Raw genomic sequence first — 21,234 nt, 5'->3', positions numbered from 1 at the left:
CCACCCCCCTGCACAGGAGTGAGAGAAAATAAATGGTATGGATTCGTAATGAAGAACTTCAGAATATATATCAGAATCTTGGGAACTCCACACCAGATTTTGTAAAAAAAAAAAAAAAAAAAAGAAAACCTATGGCATATTAAATGGTTTTTTTCTTTTTCTTTTTCTTTTTTTTAAGGTTTTAAATTTATTTTTATTAAAGATATTATTTGAGTTTTTTTCTTATGGTTGTAAAGGTTTATTGTGGAGGTCAATAAGTCGGTATTTTTCGCAGTCCCGCAGCGGCGGAAAACTCCCTGCCCCAGAAACTTGATTTTGATCCAAGACTCGGTCAGCCGCTCCCGGGGTCTGAGGGAGGCCGGGTCAGACGTCGGGGTCGGAGGCCAAGCTCGGCACGCGGGCCTCCAACCAGAGAGGGCGCTGTTGCTGCGGCCTGTGCGGCTCGACGCAGCTGGGCGCATTCATGGGGGTGCAGTGGGAGTGGGGAGCGGGACGGGGGCGGGGGCGGTCGCGCAGGAGAAGGCGGGGCTTCGGGGCCAGCGTGACCGTCGGGTGTACCTCCCAGCCCGGCCCGGCACCTGAGGCTTCGCCGTCCGGCGGCTCCCCGCTCCCCGCGCCGCGGCGCCCCCGCCGGCTCCCCGCGGCCACTCCCATGGCCCCGTCCCGGCTGCAGCTCGGCATCCGCACCGCCTACTCGGCGGTCGGCTGCGTGATGGGTCTCTCTGCCTTCCTCGTTTGGACCTTCGTTTTCCCCCAGCCCGGAACCGCCGCTATGGGGGGCCTCGCAGGTAACCAGGCGGGGCGAGCGGGCGGGACGGGGATGGGGGCCCCAGACTCGGCCCGCAGCCGGGAAGCCGCTTTGCCTCGGCCCCGGCGCAGGAGGGAGGTCATCTTCCTCCGCGCCCCCGGGGCACTCGGGACTTGCTCATTTGCATACATCTGCATAGCCGCCTGACCCCACCCCCACCCCTCCTGCTCCTGGCTGGGCCGGACCCCGCCCTGAGCAGCAGGTCGCCGGCCCCCCTCCCTCCACCCCTCAGCAGCACCGAGGACCCCAGGGCCCAACCGACGTGGCAGCGTCTCACCCAGCCTTTGTGGGTGCTCTGCAGATCTTGTCCATCCCCTCGTGGATTCATCTCTTGGGGCCTAGGGCCCATAAAGATGCAATGACAGGAAGCTGTCAACGTGGGGGCCCTCCTAGGGAGGATGCCACGAGGAGGGAAGAATTAAGCAAGTTCTTTGTGCATTTAGAAATGCCCACCTGGAGCCCAGCTCCTGCGGGTGAAGTCGGTTAGGCATTGCCCAAGAGTCTGATAGGGACCTTTCCTTGGACCCAAAGGGTAACACCGGGCTCCCCTCCCTGAGGAACCCGTCAACTCGGTTGACTTTGCTTATTGAGGTGGATCCTTGCTCAAAGAAAAGGAGTGTGTGTGGGGGTCTCCTGGTGTGGTAAGAAAATGGGGAGACCCAGCAGATCGCCAGCCTAAGGTGTGATGTTGGGCAGCAGACTTCATCGTTGTGTCTGTTTCCTCATCGGTAAAAGGAGGACAACACCACCCCACTTTATCCTATTATAGCATAAAATAATCTTTATGGGAAGTCACTGTGAGCAAAGAAAAAAACCAGAATTATAAACTTGATTATGAATACTCAAATACTCTGCCTCAGATACTCTGAATGTCAATCTAATGAAAAATGACCAAACCTGTGTAGGTTGTCAACCACCATTCATAGTATGTCCTCTGTGTGAAAAAAAAAAAATGATAATATCTACTGTGGAATAGGGCCTTAATAATAAGAACTTCCATTATCTCCAGAGTTGCTCATTTGCTATGTAAAAACCTTTGAGTAAATTTTCTCATTTTACAAATGTAGAAACATAAAGGCCAAAGGACTTGAGCAGAGCTTGAATTTGAACCTAGGTCTTAACTTTTGGACTAGTGATGTTTTTTGCTATACCACATTCTTTGGCCACAAAGATACTCCATAAAAGTAATGAATGAGGGAGTGTGAGTGAACCAAAGACAGGTGTTGGCTTTGTCAGCCAGATCCTTGTTATACTTGTCCAGACCTGCCACATCCCTTCACAAGAGCAGCTAGCCAACCGTTTTTAGTCTGTATTCTCCATCTCCTGGCTTTTTTCTTGTCACTTAACCCCAACTGCCTTTCTATTAATCTATTCCTACTCTTTCCAAACTTTTCCCCTTTTGCCCCTCCATGGAACCTGCAACTTGATGGAAAAGAGAATCAGTTGTAAGATGATGAGATGTAGGGAAAGGAGACCAGTCTCCAACAGTAGAGCAAGATCTCTAAGTATATCCAGCCTTATCCCTTAAAAGACCTAATAGACAAGAATATAAAACCCATTTAGCTAAGAGACTTTAAGCAAGCCATTTAAATTCAATAGGTCATAGATTTTTCATTTGTAAAATGAAGGAATTGAAGTAAATGATGTCTGACATCCCTTCTTGTGATGTAATTCTAATACCCACACTCTTAAATTTTCTAATATCTTAGCATCAGCAGGAAAGAACTTCTAGTTTGTACCTCGTGCCCAAGTCATAACCTAGCGTGCCCCCTGGTTCTCCCAGCGGGTGAGACTCTTAGCACTATAAATGTTAATAGGTGTTGGGCAGTGTATCAGTGACCCACAATTAGACATTGAGAGAAGAAGCTGTCTCTTGATAGTATTTGCATCCTATTATTCCTCTGCCTCCTCCATGTTAGAGCCTCAGAGAGTAACATTAGGGTCATCTTTTGCAGAAAATTTTGTAGCCTGCCCCTTGACTTGAGATCACATGGCATTTGATCATTTGTCCAGAAGATGCTGAGTCATAGGAGAGCAGTTCCAGCTTTTTAATCTCCTCAGGGGCACATGTCCAGTCACACTGGCATGTGAAGTTATCTGGGCTGGATACCAGAGCACAGTGAAGGAATCATGCCAGACAGGCATAGTAGTGGAAGGAGTCAGCTCCTGGACTAGGTGGCATTGACCAAAATGGGGTGAGCACAGTTGAAGGATCAGGGCCAATTTGTTGGGGCCTGCTTCAAATTTGTAGGCAAAAAACACACTAAAGTATAGCTTTGTTGAGAAAGGAAAAAAATAATAGAGTTCTCACTCTAGCATTAAAAGAAAAGGAATAAAAATTTACAAGTGATACTTTAGATCTAATGTACTGGGAACTGAACTTGGCAATACTATGTGCCTCTAGGCCATATATTCCTCTCCAGAGGCACTGGAGAGCAGTGGTTGTGGGAGAATGTGATGTGCCAAGTTTGTTGCTGGGGTCCTATTTTGATGCTCATATATAAATTTTTTTTTGATGGGTCAGCTCTGTATTGAGTTATATGTATGCTAACTAATCCTTCCTTTTCATCAACCCATTTCTTTGGCTTGAAGATAAATTGACAGTTACCATGCTTTCCCTTGTTACACACACACATATATGGTGGGCTTCTCTGGAACTTTCCTCACTCAGGGGAAGAGGTGCAATTTGGGAGGGAAAGTATTGATGATTTTAATTGGCTTTTGCCTCAAAATGTTGATTTTTTGTCTCTTTTATACTTCTTTACTACCCCATTAAGAAATGAGTATTGGGGAAGTCTGCAGAGGAGGTGGGTATCCTCTTCTTTCCTTTTTTTTCCCCTTTTTTAATGAGTTCTTGTCCCATAAACTCCATGGTCAGCATCTCCTTTAGTTCCTTACTTAGCAATTTCTAGTTCTAAAAAATGCCAAGTCATGAGAGAACAATTCTCTTGTCCTCCGAGGCTCTCCAGACTCTGTTGAAAACTTGAGTTGTTGACCAGATCCCTCCTTTTGAAAACATGTCCTTTGTGAATCCCCTTTGACCACGAAAATATCCCTGAAGTGGTGGTCCATTGAAATCCAAATATTATTCTTTTCAAGAATCGGTGTTGACAGCGTGGTAGATCTATATCTATATCTCTATCTCTATCTCTATCTCTATCTCTATCTCTATCTCTATCTCTATATCTATATCATCTATATCTATCTATGCCAGATCTGAGTCTGAGTTTCAGTTAAAATACTTTTATAGTTCCTCTTCCTAGGCCTCATCTGCATCCTATGCTTCTTGCTGGTGGTAGAGGACCACTTATTTGTAACTTCGGTAGATGGCACAGTGGCTAGAGCACTGACCTTGGAATCAGGAGAACAGGAGTTTGAATCCAGCCTCTGACACTTTCTAGCTGTGTGACCTTGACCAAGTGACTTAACCCTAATTGCCTCATATCCAGAGCCATCTCCTGTCATCCTGTCTTCCTGATTCATATCTGGCCCCTGGACCCAGATGACTCTGGAGGAGAAAGTGAGGCTATTATTGACTTAGCACAGCCCCTCCTGACTCACATCCAAGTCATTTGCTTGTCATGGCATCACCTCCTTGATGTTGTGATCTTCTTCAAAAATGAAGGACAAAAAAAAATTACTAGAACTTTACTTCAGATATTGAAATTGGAATCTACTAGCCCAAGAGACTTTACACAGTAGAAAGAATAAAATGGCTCTGCTGAGAGCTTGCATCTAGCTACCCTCTTTTTTTTTTAATTAAATGTCTGAGGCTGGATTTGAACTTAGGTTCTCCTAACTCCAAGGCCAGTGCTCTATCTACTGTGCCACCTAGCTGCCTCTAGCCTACCCTCTTTTTGTCTGTATTTTAAAATTAATTTTTATTATGAGCAAACATCAACAAACATGAAAATTTCACTATATAAAGAAAAACAAAAATGTGGATTGTATATGAAACTTATGTAGATTTAAAAAAAATTATGTGTAGTTGTTTCATATTGTTTATTTAATATGATAATCTCAGTACCACCCTACATGTTTCTTTCCTTTTGAACTTAAGTTTTCTTTTTTAATGATTCATTGATTATTCTTTTTTTAAAATTAGTGTCACTATCACTCCTTTTCCCACTCTTTGCACTCCTTCCCACAAAGGGGGAAAAAAAACGCTTCCTTGAAACAAATTTACCCATTGTGCATTTTACATGTCTCATTCTGTACCTCTAGTCCATCACAGTTCTCACATTAGACTTTTGGCATCAAGATAGATCATTGATCAGAGTTCTTAAGTCTTTCACAGCTGGGGTTTTCTTTTTTACAATGTTGTAGTTATTATATAAAATTTTCTCTCCTCATATTTTTTGATAGCTACAGAACCATGGGGCCTTAATCACATTCAGAGGATTGTTGCTAAGCAACTGACCTTGCCTGGCACAGAATGATCCTGTTGTGTTGGTCTGTTAGTGTCATCCTAAGGAAAGTGCACACACTGGAAAATCCATCACACTTCTCTGAACCTGTCCTCCAGGGCCTGGAGAGGCTTGGGCTCTTGAGAGAGGGATCAAGGATTTCTGGTTTCTGTCCTACAACAGGGCAGAGTCAGGAGCAATTTTTCTGCTTGGGAAATAAAGCATACTTAAAGGGAAGATACTTGAAGGGAAAGGAATGGGGAAGATCCTAGAAAAGAATTGAAGGAAGTGTGAGATCCCCTTGGGGCAGAAAAGGGAAAAACATTTAGTCCTATAGTTTCAGGATATCTTAATCAGCTTATTCTCCAAGGACTTTCCTCTTTTAGAGATAGTGAGGCTGTAGGGGTTTGTCTCCAGTCAATTCAGGTAGTTAGAGTTGTGTTAGCTACTCCCATCCCTGCTCCCTCCCTTTACGAATATCTCCTGCCCATACAAAGTTTCCTATGGATTTATGGTCTTTAGCTTCCTTAAGGAGGGCCAGACTGACATTGTGCCCCTTCTCCAGGTGTTCTAGCGCTCTGGAATCTGACGACACATGTGATGTACATACAAGATTACTGGCGTACCTGGCTCAAAGGCCTTCGATGCTTCCTCCTTGTGGGCATCTTCTTCTCCACTGTCTCCATCACCGCATTCTGCACCTTCCTTGTCCTAGCAATCACTAGGCATCACGGTGAGGGTCTGGAGTCTGGGAGGGCTTGTAGCTGGAGTGAAGTGGGTATAGGGGAGAGGTCGAACAGGAGGAACACCCTAAAATCAGACTCAAGACAAGCCATTGTCAAGCAATAGTAGTATTTGTGGTACTAAAAGACCAGGTAAAAACTGAATTAATAAAGAATTGAGGGGCAGCTAGGTGGTGCAGTGGATAGAGCACCAGCTCTGGAGTCAGGAGTACCTGAGTTCAAATCCGGCCTCAGACACTTAATAATTACCTAGCTGTGTGACCTTGGGCAAGCCACTTAACCCCATTGCCTTGCAAAAAAACAAATAGAGAATTGACAAGTTTGTCATGAGCCTAGAGCACATTCCACTCTCTGGAGATTATTGGGGGTATGGTTATTCTGCAGTATAATAATACACATTTATATACTGCTTTAATGTCTATTACACATAGGTTTGTTCTCTTGATTTAATCCAGTGCCAGAAAACAAGATTTGGGATAAATATAAGGTAACCCTAGACTTAAGGATTAGAGTGATGGAAAATTGTAAAACTCAAAATAAATAAAATCTTAAAAAAAAAGTGATGGACCAGTCTCAGATCCATCTTCCAGATCTTTGTCACACTTTGTCCCCATTCTTTTTTTGTCTGGACCAGAAAATACTCCTCAGAGTTGGAACTTCCTGTTGGGTTCCAAAATATAAAGGGCATCTTGTAACAGGATCTGGGGAAGGGTTACCTTTTGCTTTGTATACAATGGCTCCCCTTTTCTTGAGTGAAGGCAGATAAGGTAGCATTTTGGGAGAGGACCAGAAGTCATCTTGGGGTCTCTTATAACCATCCTTTCCTTGCTTCCTACAGGCTTAACAGATCCCACCAGCTACTACCTCTCCTGTGTGTGGAGCTTCATCTCCTTCAAATGGGCCTTCTTGCTCAGCATATATGCCCACCGATACCGAGCCGACTTTGCTGACATCAGCATCCTTAGTGACTTCTGATCTTGACTACTTTTCCTCCCCAGTGGGGTGGTTCTTAGTGACTGGACTCAACTCTGAGAAGCAGAGCAGTCTTGTGCTCCTTCTATTGGGGGGCTTAGGAACCTTGGCAGAGGATATGCTGGTGGTGGTGGTGGTGGTGGTGGTGGTGGTGGTTGGGGGGGAGGGGCAAGGATGAGGGTCTCCCAGGACAGTTTCCCTCACACTGTGAGCCTTATTTCTTTTTTAAGGTCCCTGGTGTGGAAAAGAGCCTTGCCACCCTGGTTCTAGGGAGCTTCCTGGTTGTCTAAGGAGCAGATGCTTTGTACTTTTTCATATGGATCTATTTTCTTATCATAAGGTAATCCCTTTGCAAGTGAGGAATGAAGTAATAGGTTTCAGAGAAGGCTGTGGTCTTGTGTTGGGGCCAAATGGCTTAGGAAAACATTTTTATTGGTAGGGCCTATTGGTGGAGATGGTAGTTTATTTTTCTTCTGTCACCCAGTTTGAAAGAGTCCTCCCCTGGATGGGATTGGACCTGAAGAAGATTTTGTCAATGAAGTTGTAGGAGTCCCTGAGAGGAGACTCTTCTCAGGTTCCCTATTCCCTGGCCCTAAAAGGGCTATTTCCCACCTATTTCCAAAGGATTTTCCCCTCTCTATGGTCTCTAGGATCTGCCCAGAGCAGTGCTTTCTGGGGAAATCCAAATTGGCTGCAGATGTATTGGCAAATGCTCGGAGTGAATGCCCCTAGAAGAGATTTGGGGAGGTGGCAAAATAGCTCTGCCTGGGAAGGAGGTTTCTTTAGCTCTACCCACATGTGCACATACCACCTTGTACCCTCCATCCTTCATCCAGTCCTCCCTCAGTCACTTTCCTAGGACTGAGATTGGGGCCAGGGGAAGAGGGGAGAGATAGTGTTGCAGGAGAGAGAGAGAAGGCTTTGGACACTGCATTGGGGATAAACCTTAGTTTGAATTCTTCCCTAGATTACCACAGGTTCCCTGCTTTCTTTCCTTCCCCTAAAGCTTTTATCCCGCTCCTTTGCCGCAAAAGATCTGCTTTCTACTGCTATGCCATGACCTAGGGGATCTTAAGAAGCTCTAAGGGTCTGCTGTTATATTTTTACATCACCTTGGCATTGTGCATGCTTCAGTGTGTAAGCTCTTTCTTCCCCATTCCTCCAACTTGTTCTTATGACTACCCAAACCTGTTATATTTCCATGTCACTGTCACCTTAACAAAAATATACCAAGCAGCTGCTTTATCACTAAATGGCCTCTGGGTGTCACTTGTGTATTAGAGGGTTGTGAAGGGGCCCTGAGGGAAACCATGCAGAATAAAGGGACTGATGAGTGGGGTGGGAGTGGGGGTGATTGCTGCTAGAGCTTCTTCCCCTCACAGGTCCCTATCTGTAGCCAAGCAGAGGGAAAATCAGGCTAGGATATTCATGGCCTTGAGCCTAGAATAGCTCTGGTGATTCAGTAAAAAAAAAAGCATGCGGTCTAGAAGACCCCAATGAAGTTCTGCTTCATGCCTGTCCTTGCTCTGTGACCCTGGGCAAGTAATTTCACTTCCTCATCTGTAAAATAGGAATAATAGCATCATCTTCCTCCCAGGTTGGTGTAAGAATAAAATAAGAGAATAGTTGTAAAAGACTTTGCAAACCTTAATATACTATATAAATGTTAATAAGAAGGAAAAGGAATGAGCATTTATTAGAAATCTAGTATGTACCAGCACTGTGCTGATCTTACTGATCTCAGCAATCCTGTGAGATTGAGGCTATTATTATCATCCACATTTTACAGAGGAGGAAACTGGGTCAGACAGGTTAAGTGACTTCCCTGACACTAGATGCTAACTCAGGCCTTCATGACTCCAGGCTTAGCACTCCTATTCATTGCTCTAGGGAGCTACCTATATTAAATGATGATAATATACATTATATTATTTTATTATTATTATTAACATTTTATTTTAGATTTACATATTGTTAAATTTTAATATATTAAGACCAAGGTAACTAGACCTGCCTTAGTGTCAATTATTTATTCATGCCCAAAGGGACAGAAAAAGAAGAAAGAAGAAAGAACTAGGGCTTTTCAGCTCCTGGGGTGGAGGAAGGCTATGAGCCTTACCTTTCTTCCCTCCCCAGGAAGGTTATATGCAGTTAGGAACACTATGCACCAGAACTACCTTTGTAACTTACTGTCTCCTCCACCTTCCCATACCTCCCCCCCAGCTGGAGGGCCCCCCAGGGCTTAGGCCTGGTATGGTAACTGGTAGCAATTAATTTCTTAATGTAATGAACTCCTTTACCTTTTTTTTTTTTTTTTTTTTTGTACTTCAAGCTTAACATAATCAGTCCCTCCCTGAAATTGTACACCCTGTGTATGGTCAAACATATACAAGATATAGAGGAAATGCTAAAGTCTATTTTATGGAAAGTCTACATTTTTCTGGCACAGAGGACCAGACACTGCTTTTTGGAGATAGAGATTTTGGGTTCAAATTCTTATTCTGTCACTTGCTATTTTTTTATGTGACTTTGGAAAAACACTTAACTTCTGGGTTTCATTTTTCTCACCTATAAAACAAAGGGGCTAGGTAAAGATACTTTCCAGTTGTGGATCCAAAAGAGTTGACAGGACTCCTTTCAGAAAAATGGGCTGGTGCTGAAATCCACAGAATGGGGGAGAATGGGAGTGGAAGGGAGGTACTGGTTAAGCAAAGATTGGAACCAGTCTGGGTTTCAGAAAGGCAAGTATGAATGAAGAATTTGCACATCTCCAGATTCTCTTCTATGACCTAAATGTCTACTCTCACATACATATGTGCCTATGCACTTGATGTACAGATCATGAGCACACAAACCAGTTCATCACCAGGAAGCTCGTCTTAACATAGTTTTAAGCAAATAAACATTTATTCAGATTTTTCTTTTCCTTTTTTTTTAAACAAAAACATGCACATACACAGGAGTTTTGTGGAGGAGACATACATGCGCACACGTAAAAGTATTTCTGCCCCCAAGCTGGGGCTTGCAAGCCCCTGTGCTGCTATCCCCAGGAGCAGCCCTTCTCACTGGCCCATATCTTTACTTCATCTCCTTCCCTTTATCTAAGGCAATTCTATATGGGACAGGGAATGCAAGCCACAATGGAAGCCTTAAGATAGGAAATCTAAGGCTCCCTCAAAGTTTTGTTGATTCCCAGAGAGAAGATAAGGGAGTTGGCACCATCTGCTTGAGGGGAGCAGTGGGGTGGGGCAGAGGGACAGCTTATTTATTCACTCCCCAGGATACTGAGATGGTTGAATACAGGTATACATAGTCCAGGCCCTGAAAGATGGGGGTGGGGTGGAGAATTGTCAAACTAACAAGTTTTATCAGATTGTGCTAAGTCCCAGTGCCTGGCAAGGGCATCCCTGAAAACTCAGTTTGGGATGGAGTGGGGAGTGGAGAGATGACAGGATATCTATTCATACACAGGGAGGAGACCCCAGGAGGCCTCACAATGGACCTGTCTTCTCTCTCTTGCACTACCTTTAAGAAGGATTGAGAGTTCACATTTCCATACAGACCTTGAGGCTGTGTGGCAAAGGGACTGGGACCTAGGGTAGAGATAGTGATTGGGGTGGGTTGAGACATGGGAGTCAATACTCTTGTCAGACTCCTGGGGAAAAGCCGTCTCCTCTTGTGGACCAGAGGTTCTGGTAGACCCTACTCCAGAGGGCCCTTGGAGAGGTCCATGGTGCGGGCAGTGGCTGAGCACCACTCCCTTTATCTCTCTTAGTTCCTTTCTGGAGACTTTACTATTCCCCTCCCTTGGGCTGGGGATCCTCCTAAGTTCTCTGGGGCATCTATCAAGGGAGGAGCTGGGCTGGCAGGCATCAGACCTGGACCCTTAGAAGCTGAAGCCTCAAGGACATGGTGGCCACTGGTTAGAAGATTTAGTCTGGAGGGCAGGAGTGGATGGTAGATCAGTTTGTCCTGAAGCCTTAGAGATTCATAGGCTCCTCCTCTTCCTCCATCAGCTGCTCTGAAGGCCTGGTTTGGGAGGGAGAAGAGGCAGAAATCTGCCAGAGTTAGGGAACCTGGAGAGGGAAAACTGAGTTGAGGGGGAGACTTCTCTATGGTTAGGCACTGGGAATGGAAGGAGAAAAGCTGGTCAAAGTTGGAACTGATGGGGTCTATTGTACTTAAAAGAGAGAAGACTGGGGGGTGTCAACTAGAGAGGCTAGAGGTGACAAAGAGTAGGGAGGTACCTCTTCTCTGCCAGGATGCCCACTGAGAGTGAGGCCAATGCTGATACTGTCTCAACTTCTTCCGTGTCAGCCATCACCACTGAGGGGACCCAGGAATCTGGGCTGGAGGCCAGCCACTGCATTGAACCCCAATACTTACCTGAAATAGGAGACTGAGTAAGATTCAGGATTGAAACAACACCCCTTGGAGCTGGGTGTCTTGAGTTCAGCAGAATAGTTCTATAGGTTCAGATGCTGACTTAAGCCAGTCCTCATGCTTAACCCCCATATATGTACCCATTTTGTACCACTTCCCAGTTCCTAGAGAAGATGTGCAATGAAAGCAAATCCAAGAAAGTACAAATGAAAGCATGGGTACCAGTTTAAGGCTATTGGGCAGCAAATGCCAATGTCAAAAGTGAGTAACAGAGAAGGGATATGTTCTTAAAACAGAAGTGACAAAATGCCCATTGAGCCAATCGATTCAGAGGTTCCCAGGCCCCCAAGCTCATCAGCAAAACCTCTCCAGGAGATGCTAAGAAGACTGCCCTGTGGTCAGTCTGGAGACTTCAGTACCTTCAAAGTACGCATTTTGGAAACATGGTGGGAAAAAGGAGGCGGGGGGGAGTGGATTGATTATTCTCCAAATCCACACATTTCACATATTTTTGAAGCCACAGGAACATCATTTCCCAAGTCAGATAGGATCTGGAGTCCCCGTTAACAAGTCTTAAGCTCTGGCTGATTGGCAGAGGAATATTTGCCATCAGAGGTCTCCACTTAGTCCAGTTTGATGAAATTATGAGTAGACTACACTACTTTTTTTAGGTAGCCTTGGGGGAACCCTATACTGTGTTCCATTGACTAGTACCTATAGCCCTAGCAAACCCCTATGGAATGGGCATGCCCCTTGTAAGAAAGCTGATTTGATGCCTTCTTAGAGGGCTGCCATATTAGACCTTGACTCACTGTGTACACGGATCACAGCTTCCAGGGATCGGATGGCATTTAGGTTGGGTTTCTGTTTCCAGCTCTCCTCAGAGAGGGGATCCACCTACAGGAAATATACATACCAGTCACCTAGAGGGCCCAGGTATCTTTTGCTCCCCCATACCTCAGGCTTGCTGGGTTCTTGACCTTGACCTCAAGATCAGATTTCACCCATCCCCACTTTTGTTGCCATAAGAACCTATCTGCTCCTCTGCTCCAGTTGGGTGTGGAGAAGTGTCTCACCTTGTTACCTAGCAAGGCCATCACACAAGCTTCAGAAGCATCGCAAATGGCTGTGAGATCATGGCCACCCTCCAAGGCCAAAACCACTGCTCCTCCTGCCAAGCTCATCAGTTGCTGTGTCATGTACCCAAAACCTGGGAGAGGAATGGATGGGGATATGGAAACAGGATGCTTCTGTTTCTGTCTCTTCCCTGCTTGATTATTCCCTCCACTGCCTTGGGACCTCTGTTTTCCAGGATATCTCTCATCTATGACTGTTCCCCAGGGCCAAGCTGGCTCTCCCAGCATTCTCCTCTCCTTCTGGAAGGGCTGCCAATTCAATTTGGGAACACATCCTGGTTGACTTGTTTTAATTGCCAGATTGTGGCCTGAATCCTAAGTATTTGGACAGTGCTTAGTGCCCATAGTTCTACAGGTTGGATAAAAGAAGATGGATTGATAAGAATTATCTTGGGCACGGGGGACTTGGCCCTAAAATTTCCCCTGATCTTGAGTAAGACAAAACTCATCATGCTCATATACATGACCAAGGTCATATCCTTTCCCCCACTTCCCATTTTTCATATTTCAGCCTCAGGATGAACAGAATCTCTTCTTCCTGGTGTAGAAGTCACCCCTTGGAAACCTTCTTACACTTGGCAGAGACATGGTAGCCTCCCAGAGGTGGGGGATGGCCATCTGCAGCATCAAACCCAGCCGACACCAGCACCAGGTCAGGAGAAAACTCTCGGGCGATGGGCATCACAACTGTTCTGTGGGAGTACATCATATTCTCAGGGGCCATTTGGGAAAGGGTGATCTTGAAGTAGAAAAAGGGACATTACTGGAGCAATGGGTAACCTAGAGCCTCAGAACCTGATTAAATTTGACCCTAGTGACAGGGATCATTGACCTTAAGAAATTAGGACTGGCCCAATCATCCCTGGACTCAATAAGGAAAAGATCACAGCTCATACAAATATTAAATTTTCTCAGCTAAGAGAAAATCCAGAGCTTTTGAAGATCGCTCTCCTTTCACTAAACCTAGCCTAAGAATAAGATACTACTCTTAAGATTTTTTTTTTAATTTAGGAGCCATTTACAATGTGCTGTGTCTAATCTTAAATATCTTACACTTCCAAAAATCAAGGGACTATAAAATTCTTCCTCACAGCTCATTTCCTTTACAAGTCTTTTCTAACTAACCATACCCATCTCTAATAGATAGCTCTTAATTTCCATGTATGGAAACTGAGGCTGAGGAAGGTTAAGTGACTTGCTCAGGATCACACAGTTACCAAGGTATCTGAGGCAGGATTTGGACTTGGATCTTCCTGACTCCAGGTCTAGCAATGGGCCACCCAGCTGTTTTTATACACTGATTACTCAATAGATGGCTGATTGCCTAACTTGGAGCTGTTGGAGGCAGAGGCAAGAGAGGGAGGCCTATTTCAACCTGACTTATTTTGTCTCCCAAATTCTCTTATAAATCCTATCACTCTGAATACTGACCTGAAGGCTGCCAGGTATTCAGGGTCTCCCATGGGTGGGTCAAGGCCTCCAGCCCAGGCAACATTGATGTTGAACCCTTCTCCATTGCCAGCTCCCACCTGCAACACAGGGAGGAGAGGGATCAAAGAAATCAAAGAGGTATCAGAGACTTGATGTTGGAAAGAATTTGATCATTTAATTTAATCCTCTTATTTTGTTGAGAAGAAAACTAAGATTAATTAGTGACAGAGCTGGGATTAGAACTCAAGTCCCCTGGTTCTCAGTCTAAACTTCACTAAGCAATTCATGTTGAATTATATAGATTCTTTAAGCAAAGGACCAATGCTCTCATCCACAACATCCATAAAGGAAATGTCAGCTTCAGTGCCATTTTTGACTCCTTACTTTCATTCTTCATAGCCATTCAGTTGCCAGCTTCTGTTATTTCTTATATCTTATTAATACCTCTTGTTAATATGTCCCCTTCTCTCTTGAAACTGCTTCTTCCCTACTGCAGACCCTCGTCACCTCTTGCCTGGACTGTTGCAATAGCCTGCTGGCTGGTCTCTCTGCCTCAAGTCTCTCCACATTCTTTTCCATCCTCCAATCAGCTGCCAAAGTTATCTTTCTAATGCACAGATCTGACTTCTCCCCCTACTCTAAACATAAAACCCTGTTTGACTTTTTAAAGCCTTCATAATCTGGTCCCTTCCTACCTTTCCTGTATTCTTACTTATTATACCCTCCAGGTACTCTGCAATCCAGTGGTACTGGCTTCTGTCTTCTTCCTCACAGGAGACACCCCATCTTCTGACTCTCAATACTCTCACTGGCTGTCCCTGTGCCTGGAATGCTTTTTCCTCACCTCCACCTCCTGGCATCCTTGCTTCTCTTCAAGTCTTCTGCAAGAGATAATTCCTATCCTCTTTTACTTAGTGCCTTCCATCCAATATTATCTCCAATTTAACTCTACATTGTCTTTATCTTGTTTGCATATTGTCATGCCAATAATCTGTGAACTCCTTGTATCCCCAGTGTTTAGCCTAGTGTCTGGTTCACAGTAGCACTTAATAAATGCTTTTTGATTTGTCACCTACTTGATGAAGACCTAGATGAATAAGTAGTAGAACTTTCATTCCTCTGTGACACTGCCTCCCTGTATGCCCAGTTTCATGAAATACCCATTATGGTGGAATGGCAGATAAACTGAATATCTTTACTGTGCTAGGACAGCTACTTGTGATTTAAAGAAATCCTGAAGGAACAGCATGAAGTGTGGTGACAAGAACACTGGACTTGAGGTCAAATGATCTGGATTTGAGTCCTGACTTTGCTATTGTGTAATTTGGGGCAAATCACATATTTGGACTAGTTTCCTCAGATATAAAATAAGATCGGACTAGATGGCTTGTTCCTTCCCCTCAAATTGTTACCAAAATTAGGGAGATAACTCAATGACACTGTTTCTTTTCAAGCAGTACAGATAAACATTTGAGGAATAAGAATCAAACAGGAGAAAGGGAATGAAATCCCAGGCACATTTGGAAAAGAGTTCCTTTGATCCAAAGATGTTGGTGTTGTTATATATTCTTCCAAAATTTCTTTTTATATCCACCTCCTTCCTTTCAACAGATGGCCACTTCTAATCTTTTACAGAAAAAAAAAATCAAAGAATTCACTGTGGGCTCCTTCGTTGCATCATTCCTCATTCTTTTTTTCCTTTGCTCTAGTCTCCTTGCTACAGTCAACCACACTACTTGTGGTTTTGATCCCATCCATTCCATTCTTTGCCCCTTTTATCAATCTCTTTCCTTCTCTTACCTTCAGTTTCTTCTTATCTACTGAAATATTTCCTCCTAGGTTTTTTCCATCCTTAAAAGGTTTTCACTTTGACCCTGCTATGCTCTTCAGCTGTGGTACTGTTATCTCTTCTTACTTTCACCTGTTTGCTAAACTTAGCCATTTCTATTTAGATTATCACTGTCCTTCTAGCCACCTAGTTTCACAACCCCTAAATATCTTTCATTCTTTCCTTTTCCTCATCCTCCATTTCCAATCAGTTGCCTCCACAACCTCTCTTGCATCTGTCTCTTTTCCACTCTAATAGGCTCTGATAATTTCTTGTCTAGGGCTATTGCAATTGTCTCCTAATTGGTGTCTGTTGTCTTTGCCCACTATAATTCATATTCCGGAAATTCAACTACTAAAAATAACAAATCTAAAACACAGATCTGATCTTGTCACTCTCTTGCTCAAAAAAACTTTAGTGGTGCTTGCAAAATACAAACTCCTTAACATTGCATTTGAAGTCCTTCAGGGTCTGGTTTTCAATTACTTTCTCATATTTTCAATTACTCCATTTCCTATATGATATATTCCAGTTAAACTGGATAACAAACTGTTTCAAGAACTCAATATTTAATCCCACCTCTTTGCCTTTGTAGACAGATGAGACTCTCTTGGAGATATACTCTGTCCTCACTGATCCTTCTTAGAATCCCTGGCTTCCTTCAAGGTTTAGCTTAGATGCCAGCTCTTAATTAAAACCCTTCTCAGTCTCCACATCTTTGCTTTCTCTTACCTCAAATCATCTTAGCCACCTTTTGTTCAGTTATTTCTGTCATGATCAACTTTTCTTGACCCCATTTGGAATTTTCTTGGTAAAGACACTAGAGTGATTTTTCATTTCCTTCTCCAGCTCATTTTACAGATGAGGAAACTGAGGCAAACAGGGGCTCAGGGTCATACAGCTAGTAAGTGTCTGAAGCTGGATTTGCACTCAGGTCTGACTCCAGACCTGACACACAACGACCACCTTAGCAGCTACCAATGTTTGTAGAATTGGACTTAACAGCAAACTATTGTACTCAAGGGACTCAACATATCTGAGGTAAGGAGGTCATACCTGAATTTTGGCTGATACTAGGTATAAACAAGTAATATAGGGACAACCCATCCTAGACTGATCCCTCCTTCTCTATCCCCTCTCAATGTTTCTCTGCACTGCTTGGGCTGGCCCTGCCCCAATCTCTCTGCTTTTAAACAAACAGGATCAAGAGAGAAATTTCTTATTAATTAGAGAGACTCAGTCCAAAAGGGTTCTACAGCTTTCCCAAGACCAACTCCCTAACAGGATAATTCTTTACTCCAAGGGAGGTGATAATTCCCAGATGAGAAATTATTTCTGTGAATTTTCTCCTTTTCTTTTCCAACCAGTTTACCCTCATTCTTACTGATAGGGCTAGAGTTCTAAGTTTTTTGAGCAAGAGAGTGACAAGATCAGATCTGTGTTTTAGATTTATTATTTTTAGTAGTTGAATTTCCCGAAGATGAATTATAGAGGGCAAAGACAACAGACACCAAGAGATTAAGGACAAGGAAGCTGCCTACCTATAGGAGGGTGAATTATCCTGTGTTAACTCCTTTTTGTCAATATTGATAAGCCAGTAGATAGGAGGAGGGGGAAGGACTCCAAATGTTACCTCATCCACAGCCCCACTGCCTGGAAAGAAATTGCCATCATCATGTCGATGTAGAGAGATGTAGAGCACGCTGGGGTCTTCATAGAAGGTTTGCTGAGTTCCATTGCCATGGTGAACATCCTGTTTTTTTTTTGTGAGATGAACCTATGTGAGGTAGGGAAGGGTCTAGGAACTAAATAATAGAATGGAGTAGAGCCTGGGAGAAAGGGATTGTCCAACTGTGGCCATTAGAACATGCCCCTCACTTAATGTGATATAAAAGAAACCCAGGTACTGAGACAGGAAGAAAAGCACTGTAGTTATCACTGGCAGAAAACCTCTTCTTCTTTAAATCCTACCCCCCCCCCCACCATTGCTACACACTAAAAACAACCAGCCTCTAAACAGCAACAGGGAGGCCCAGACACTGATGACCTTATTCTGACCACTGTCTGCTTAAGCATAGCAAGTTACTGTTATATGAAATATTTTTGGGTGTCATGGTTAGGATATTCCCAAGTTATGAAACCCAGAGAACTCCTCACCTGAAGCACTAGAATCCCACTCTTTAATGTCTAGGACTCTCAGTTGGTGTACGTTCTTGGGAACTTTCTGCCTCAATAGATTTGGGTCTAGAGAATAATTTTTGCCTATGGGTATCTAACAAAGTCAGGAGCCCTCAGGAGGGTTTCATTAATCTTTGGTCAGAAGGACTAGAACTGACCAGCTTCCTTCGAATGGTTTGCTGCTAAACCCTTGCCACTGAACCTCAGCTCAGTCAATTCTTATATAGAAATTGAGTTCAGGGGTATCCTTCATTTCAACTAACTAAGAGGAGCTGTGGCAAAAAAGGTCAATACTAAGACTTGACTCTGCTTGTGATTACTCAATCCAGAGAAGATCACTATATCCTTTTTGGGCATCAATTTGACTCTGTATTTATCTCCTTTTTTTCTATTCTTTTCTAGTCCTAGAGAAAAGTTGTCCTAGAAGAGTTTAAGCTCTGAGGAGAGAGGTATAAAAGACTCTTAACATATGTTTTAGGGGAACATCCCTCTAAAGGTGGTGAAAATTCACTGCTATTACTATACTATTACTATTAATGGCAGTGGTCATTATACCACAACATTCAGGACTGTGTCTAGAGGGAGGCAAAAGACTTACCCAGTCCACAATGAGGATCTTGCTAACCTTCCCCTGCTGCTGTAGCTGCCGGCTTGCGATGGCCACTGAGTTGAAGAAGCAAAACCCCCTAGGAGGAGGAAAGTATTCCTACCAGTTTGATCTCTCCCTGGGGCCCTCCCTCAATGTAGCACATGTATAAGCTCACCCCTATGTCTCTTCTAAGGGAGTTAGAGAGAAGAAAATTGGGGATGGGGTGACTTGTAAATCTTTCTTTTGACAAATCTCTTCAGGGGCTTATTTGTGTGTATATTCCTGTAGAGATTGCCCTGTTATTCTCTGGGAACTTCCTTCCCTTCCCCCTACCAGGACTCCCACACCCAGGGCTTACATGGCAGTGGAATGATCTGCATGGTGTCCTGGGGGCCGCACTACTGCAAAACCATTCTGGGGAACAGAAGAACATCAGTATAAGCATGACACAACCAGACTTCTGTCTCCACCTTCCCTAACAGCCTACCTTTCTCTTCTACAAACTGGTCCAAAAGCCCAGGCTTTTGGTTGCTCTCCTAGTGAGAGTTAATGCTTTTCTTTTTCCTGCTTTAATTAGGTTAGGAATCCCAGTGCTCCACTTATCCCTATATCTTCACTATAAGCTATGCTTACCATGATGATAACACTTCATCATTTATTGATTAGTAAGCATTTATTACATGCCAAGTTCTGTATAGGAGCCAGGGATATAAACACAAGGCTCTGCCTTCAAGAAGCTTACAATCTATCTTGGTTAGCTGATTTTACTTTGTTATTTTAATTTTTCTAAGTCAATAGATTCTAAGTACTAAGAGATAAGGGATTGCATCTGTGAAGGTCTTCTTATATTGTGCTGTAAATAACGGATACTTGGGTTACACCAGATAGGCAGCCTGAGGGCTAGGGATGGGGAAGATAATTGCAACAAAGGTTATTTTAATCACTTAAGTAAATTTACATATTTTAATACCCCTAAATTTCATTCTGTGTGTATATGTGTATGTGTGTATAATGATTTCACAAATGTAACAAATAGAATCAGTTTCCAGATTAGGGGAATTGTAGATTTTAAGAAAGAAAATATAATTTTTATTTAAAGCAACACATATGATAGATTATAGAGCAGCTATACATTACCTGCTTTCCACCCATACCTATCCCTCTTCTGCTTTCACTCCCTACCTTTAATTCTCGGGCAGCCACCTTAAAGGCAAGGTCAGTTACACTTCCAGCAGCCCAACGGGCTGCATTGGAGGAGTGTAGTTCATTCCAGATTGTATCTGTGTCCACCTGTAGGGGCCAGAGCACAGCCAATATCACCTGGGGTTCTATAGTTAGTATAATGGTCTAAGGGCACCCCATGGGACAGGGATCAAAGCAGGCAGTAGGATGGGCAGTGCCCACTCCATGGCAAGAATGCCAAAAGTCAGAGATCTGGGTAGACAGTTCTGCCCTTCAAGGCTGAAGAAGGTCAGTACCTTGCACTGCCCAGAGGTCAGGCCTGTTGAGGCCCTCAAATCCCAATGTGCTTTTTCTTTCCCATCTTCTTTCCCATCTTTCAATCAGTGGAACTTATTCCAGATTGGCTGGTATATCCTGCCATAGACATCATCCCTGCCTCCCCATTCAGGTAAAGGGACATGGCATTACCTGGGTGGAGCTCAGGGTTTTTGTCAAGCTGAGGGTTTAAACTCCAGCTGACCCTGCTCAGGCCCTTTGGGATGGTCCAAGCTGGATGGGCTGTCTGCACCACTGTCTTCCACTCAGGGCCCTGGCCTGGGCTGGGAGGCCTCCCTCAACCGAGCCCCAGGGCCATGGTTCCGCTCCCCTCAAAGGCTATGGTGGGGCCAGGAGGAAATGGCAGGGAAGTGGGAAGGAGGGGGCGAGGTGGACCAAGAGAGACAAGGAAGGTAGAGAGAGTCACAAGAAGCTGGAGAGAGAGAGAGAGAGAGAGAGAGAGAGAGAGAGAGAGAGAGAGAGAGAAAGCTAGAGGTAAAGGGAGAAGGGAAGAGAAAACAGAAGTAACAACAGTTGGAAAAACCAGAAAGTGGTAGGAAATAGGAAGTTTTAAACAGGGTACTAGCTGCTCCCAAGTGGTCCTACCACCATCTGCAGCTTTCTGCTCTCCTTCCTGTACCCGAACACCAGCCCTGGATTTTATAATTTTACAATCCCAGCTCAAGTACAGCTCAAATTATAGCCAAATCCACCAGGCCATTCAATCCTCCCACGCCATCTACCCTAGGTTGGTATCTCCCTTGCTCTGAAGCAAAAGAGGCTGACTCATGGGTCACAGTATGAGATATGGTCATCCAGGGTGGGGAAAACTCATAATGGGGGAGCAAAGAAGGAGTCCAGGCATACAGTGGAGTCCTGCTCTCTGCATAGTGGGACTGTTAGCCATCCTCACTGCTTTCCAACCCATGCCTGAAAGATCTGATACCTGCAAGTAGCCTGATGGACTAGGTCTGAGGACCAATTATACAGCACAAGAGCCCTTATATGGAGTACCCGATGTCCCAAAGCCATATCTTGGTCCTGCTTCTCAGGCCCATGGCTCATTCACTCAGTGATGACAGACTGGGCAGGATGCTCAGTGGTAGGAAAGATATAAAAGAATCAGAGACAAGGTGGCTCTCCTCTCTGACCTGAGGATCTAGCCAGCCTTCTAGCCAGTGGAAGGGGAAGGAGAAGGGGCTGAAAACTGGTGAGAGTTGCCCCTAGGAAGTACTTTCTGGCATACAAACTACATAGGAAATG

The 21,234-nt window shown here is 44.2% G+C and overlaps 2 protein-coding genes across 10 annotated transcripts in view; one reads left to right on the top strand and one right to left on the bottom strand.

Annotated features, from left to right (window-relative positions):
* Positions 1 to 448: 448 nt before the first annotated feature.
* Positions 449 to 9,844, top strand: SLC48A1 (solute carrier family 48 member 1). The gene is made up of 3 exons (XM_074225672.1): positions 449 to 788; positions 5,780 to 5,947; positions 6,796 to 9,844. Exons 1-3 carry the CDS (start codon positions 464 to 466, stop codon positions 6,930 to 6,932), a joined length of 630 nt encoding a protein of 209 aa, XP_074081773.1. The 5' UTR covers positions 449 to 463; the 3' UTR covers positions 6,933 to 9,844.
* HDAC7 (histone deacetylase 7) overlaps positions 7,876 to 21,234 on the bottom strand; it is a 51,334-nt gene continuing 37,975 nt past the window's right edge. For 5 of the 9 annotated variants that reach the window (XM_074225665.1, XM_074225668.1, XM_074225664.1 and 2 more), the window contains 10 exons: positions 19,657 to 19,764; positions 18,833 to 18,888; positions 18,484 to 18,571; positions 17,341 to 17,484; positions 13,880 to 13,977; positions 13,022 to 13,140; positions 12,389 to 12,522; positions 12,125 to 12,209; positions 11,177 to 11,315; positions 7,876 to 10,958 (listed from right to left, as the gene is read on the bottom strand). In XM_074225665.1, coding sequence (XP_074081766.1) covers positions 10,910 to 10,958; positions 11,177 to 11,315; positions 12,125 to 12,209; positions 12,389 to 12,522; positions 13,022 to 13,140; positions 13,880 to 13,977; positions 17,341 to 17,484; positions 18,484 to 18,571; positions 18,833 to 18,888; positions 19,657 to 19,764 — 1,020 coding nt within the window. In that variant the 3' untranslated portion in view covers positions 7,876 to 10,909. Of the gene's footprint in view, positions 10,988 to 11,176; positions 11,316 to 12,124; positions 12,210 to 12,388; positions 12,523 to 13,021; positions 13,141 to 13,879; positions 13,978 to 17,340; positions 17,485 to 18,483; positions 18,572 to 18,832; positions 18,889 to 19,656; positions 19,765 to 21,234 lie in introns of all 9 variants that reach the window. The other 4 variants (XM_074225669.1, XM_074225671.1, XM_074225667.1 and 1 more) reach the window with 2 other exon arrangements.

This window comes from Macrotis lagotis, chromosome 2, assembly GCF_037893015.1.
Source record: "Macrotis lagotis isolate mMagLag1 chromosome 2, bilby.v1.9.chrom.fasta, whole genome shotgun sequence".
NCBI lineage: Eukaryota > Metazoa > Chordata > Mammalia > Peramelemorphia > Peramelidae > Macrotis > Macrotis lagotis.
The sequence above is the reverse complement of the archived record's forward strand: the minus strand, read 5'-3'. Positions and strand labels throughout refer to the sequence as shown.

Coding starts and splice junctions, on each gene's coding strand:
- SLC48A1 (XM_074225672.1), top strand. CDS start 464: ATGGGGGTGCAGTGGGAGTGGGGAGCGGGACGGGGGCGGGGGCGGTCG. Junction 789..5,779: donor CGCTATGGGGGGCCTCGCAG/GTAACCAGGCGG, acceptor CCCCTTCTCCAG/GTGTTCTAGCGCTCTGGAAT. Junction 5,948..6,795: donor AGCAATCACTAGGCATCACG/GTGAGGGTCTGG, acceptor TGCTTCCTACAG/GCTTAACAGATCCCACCAGC.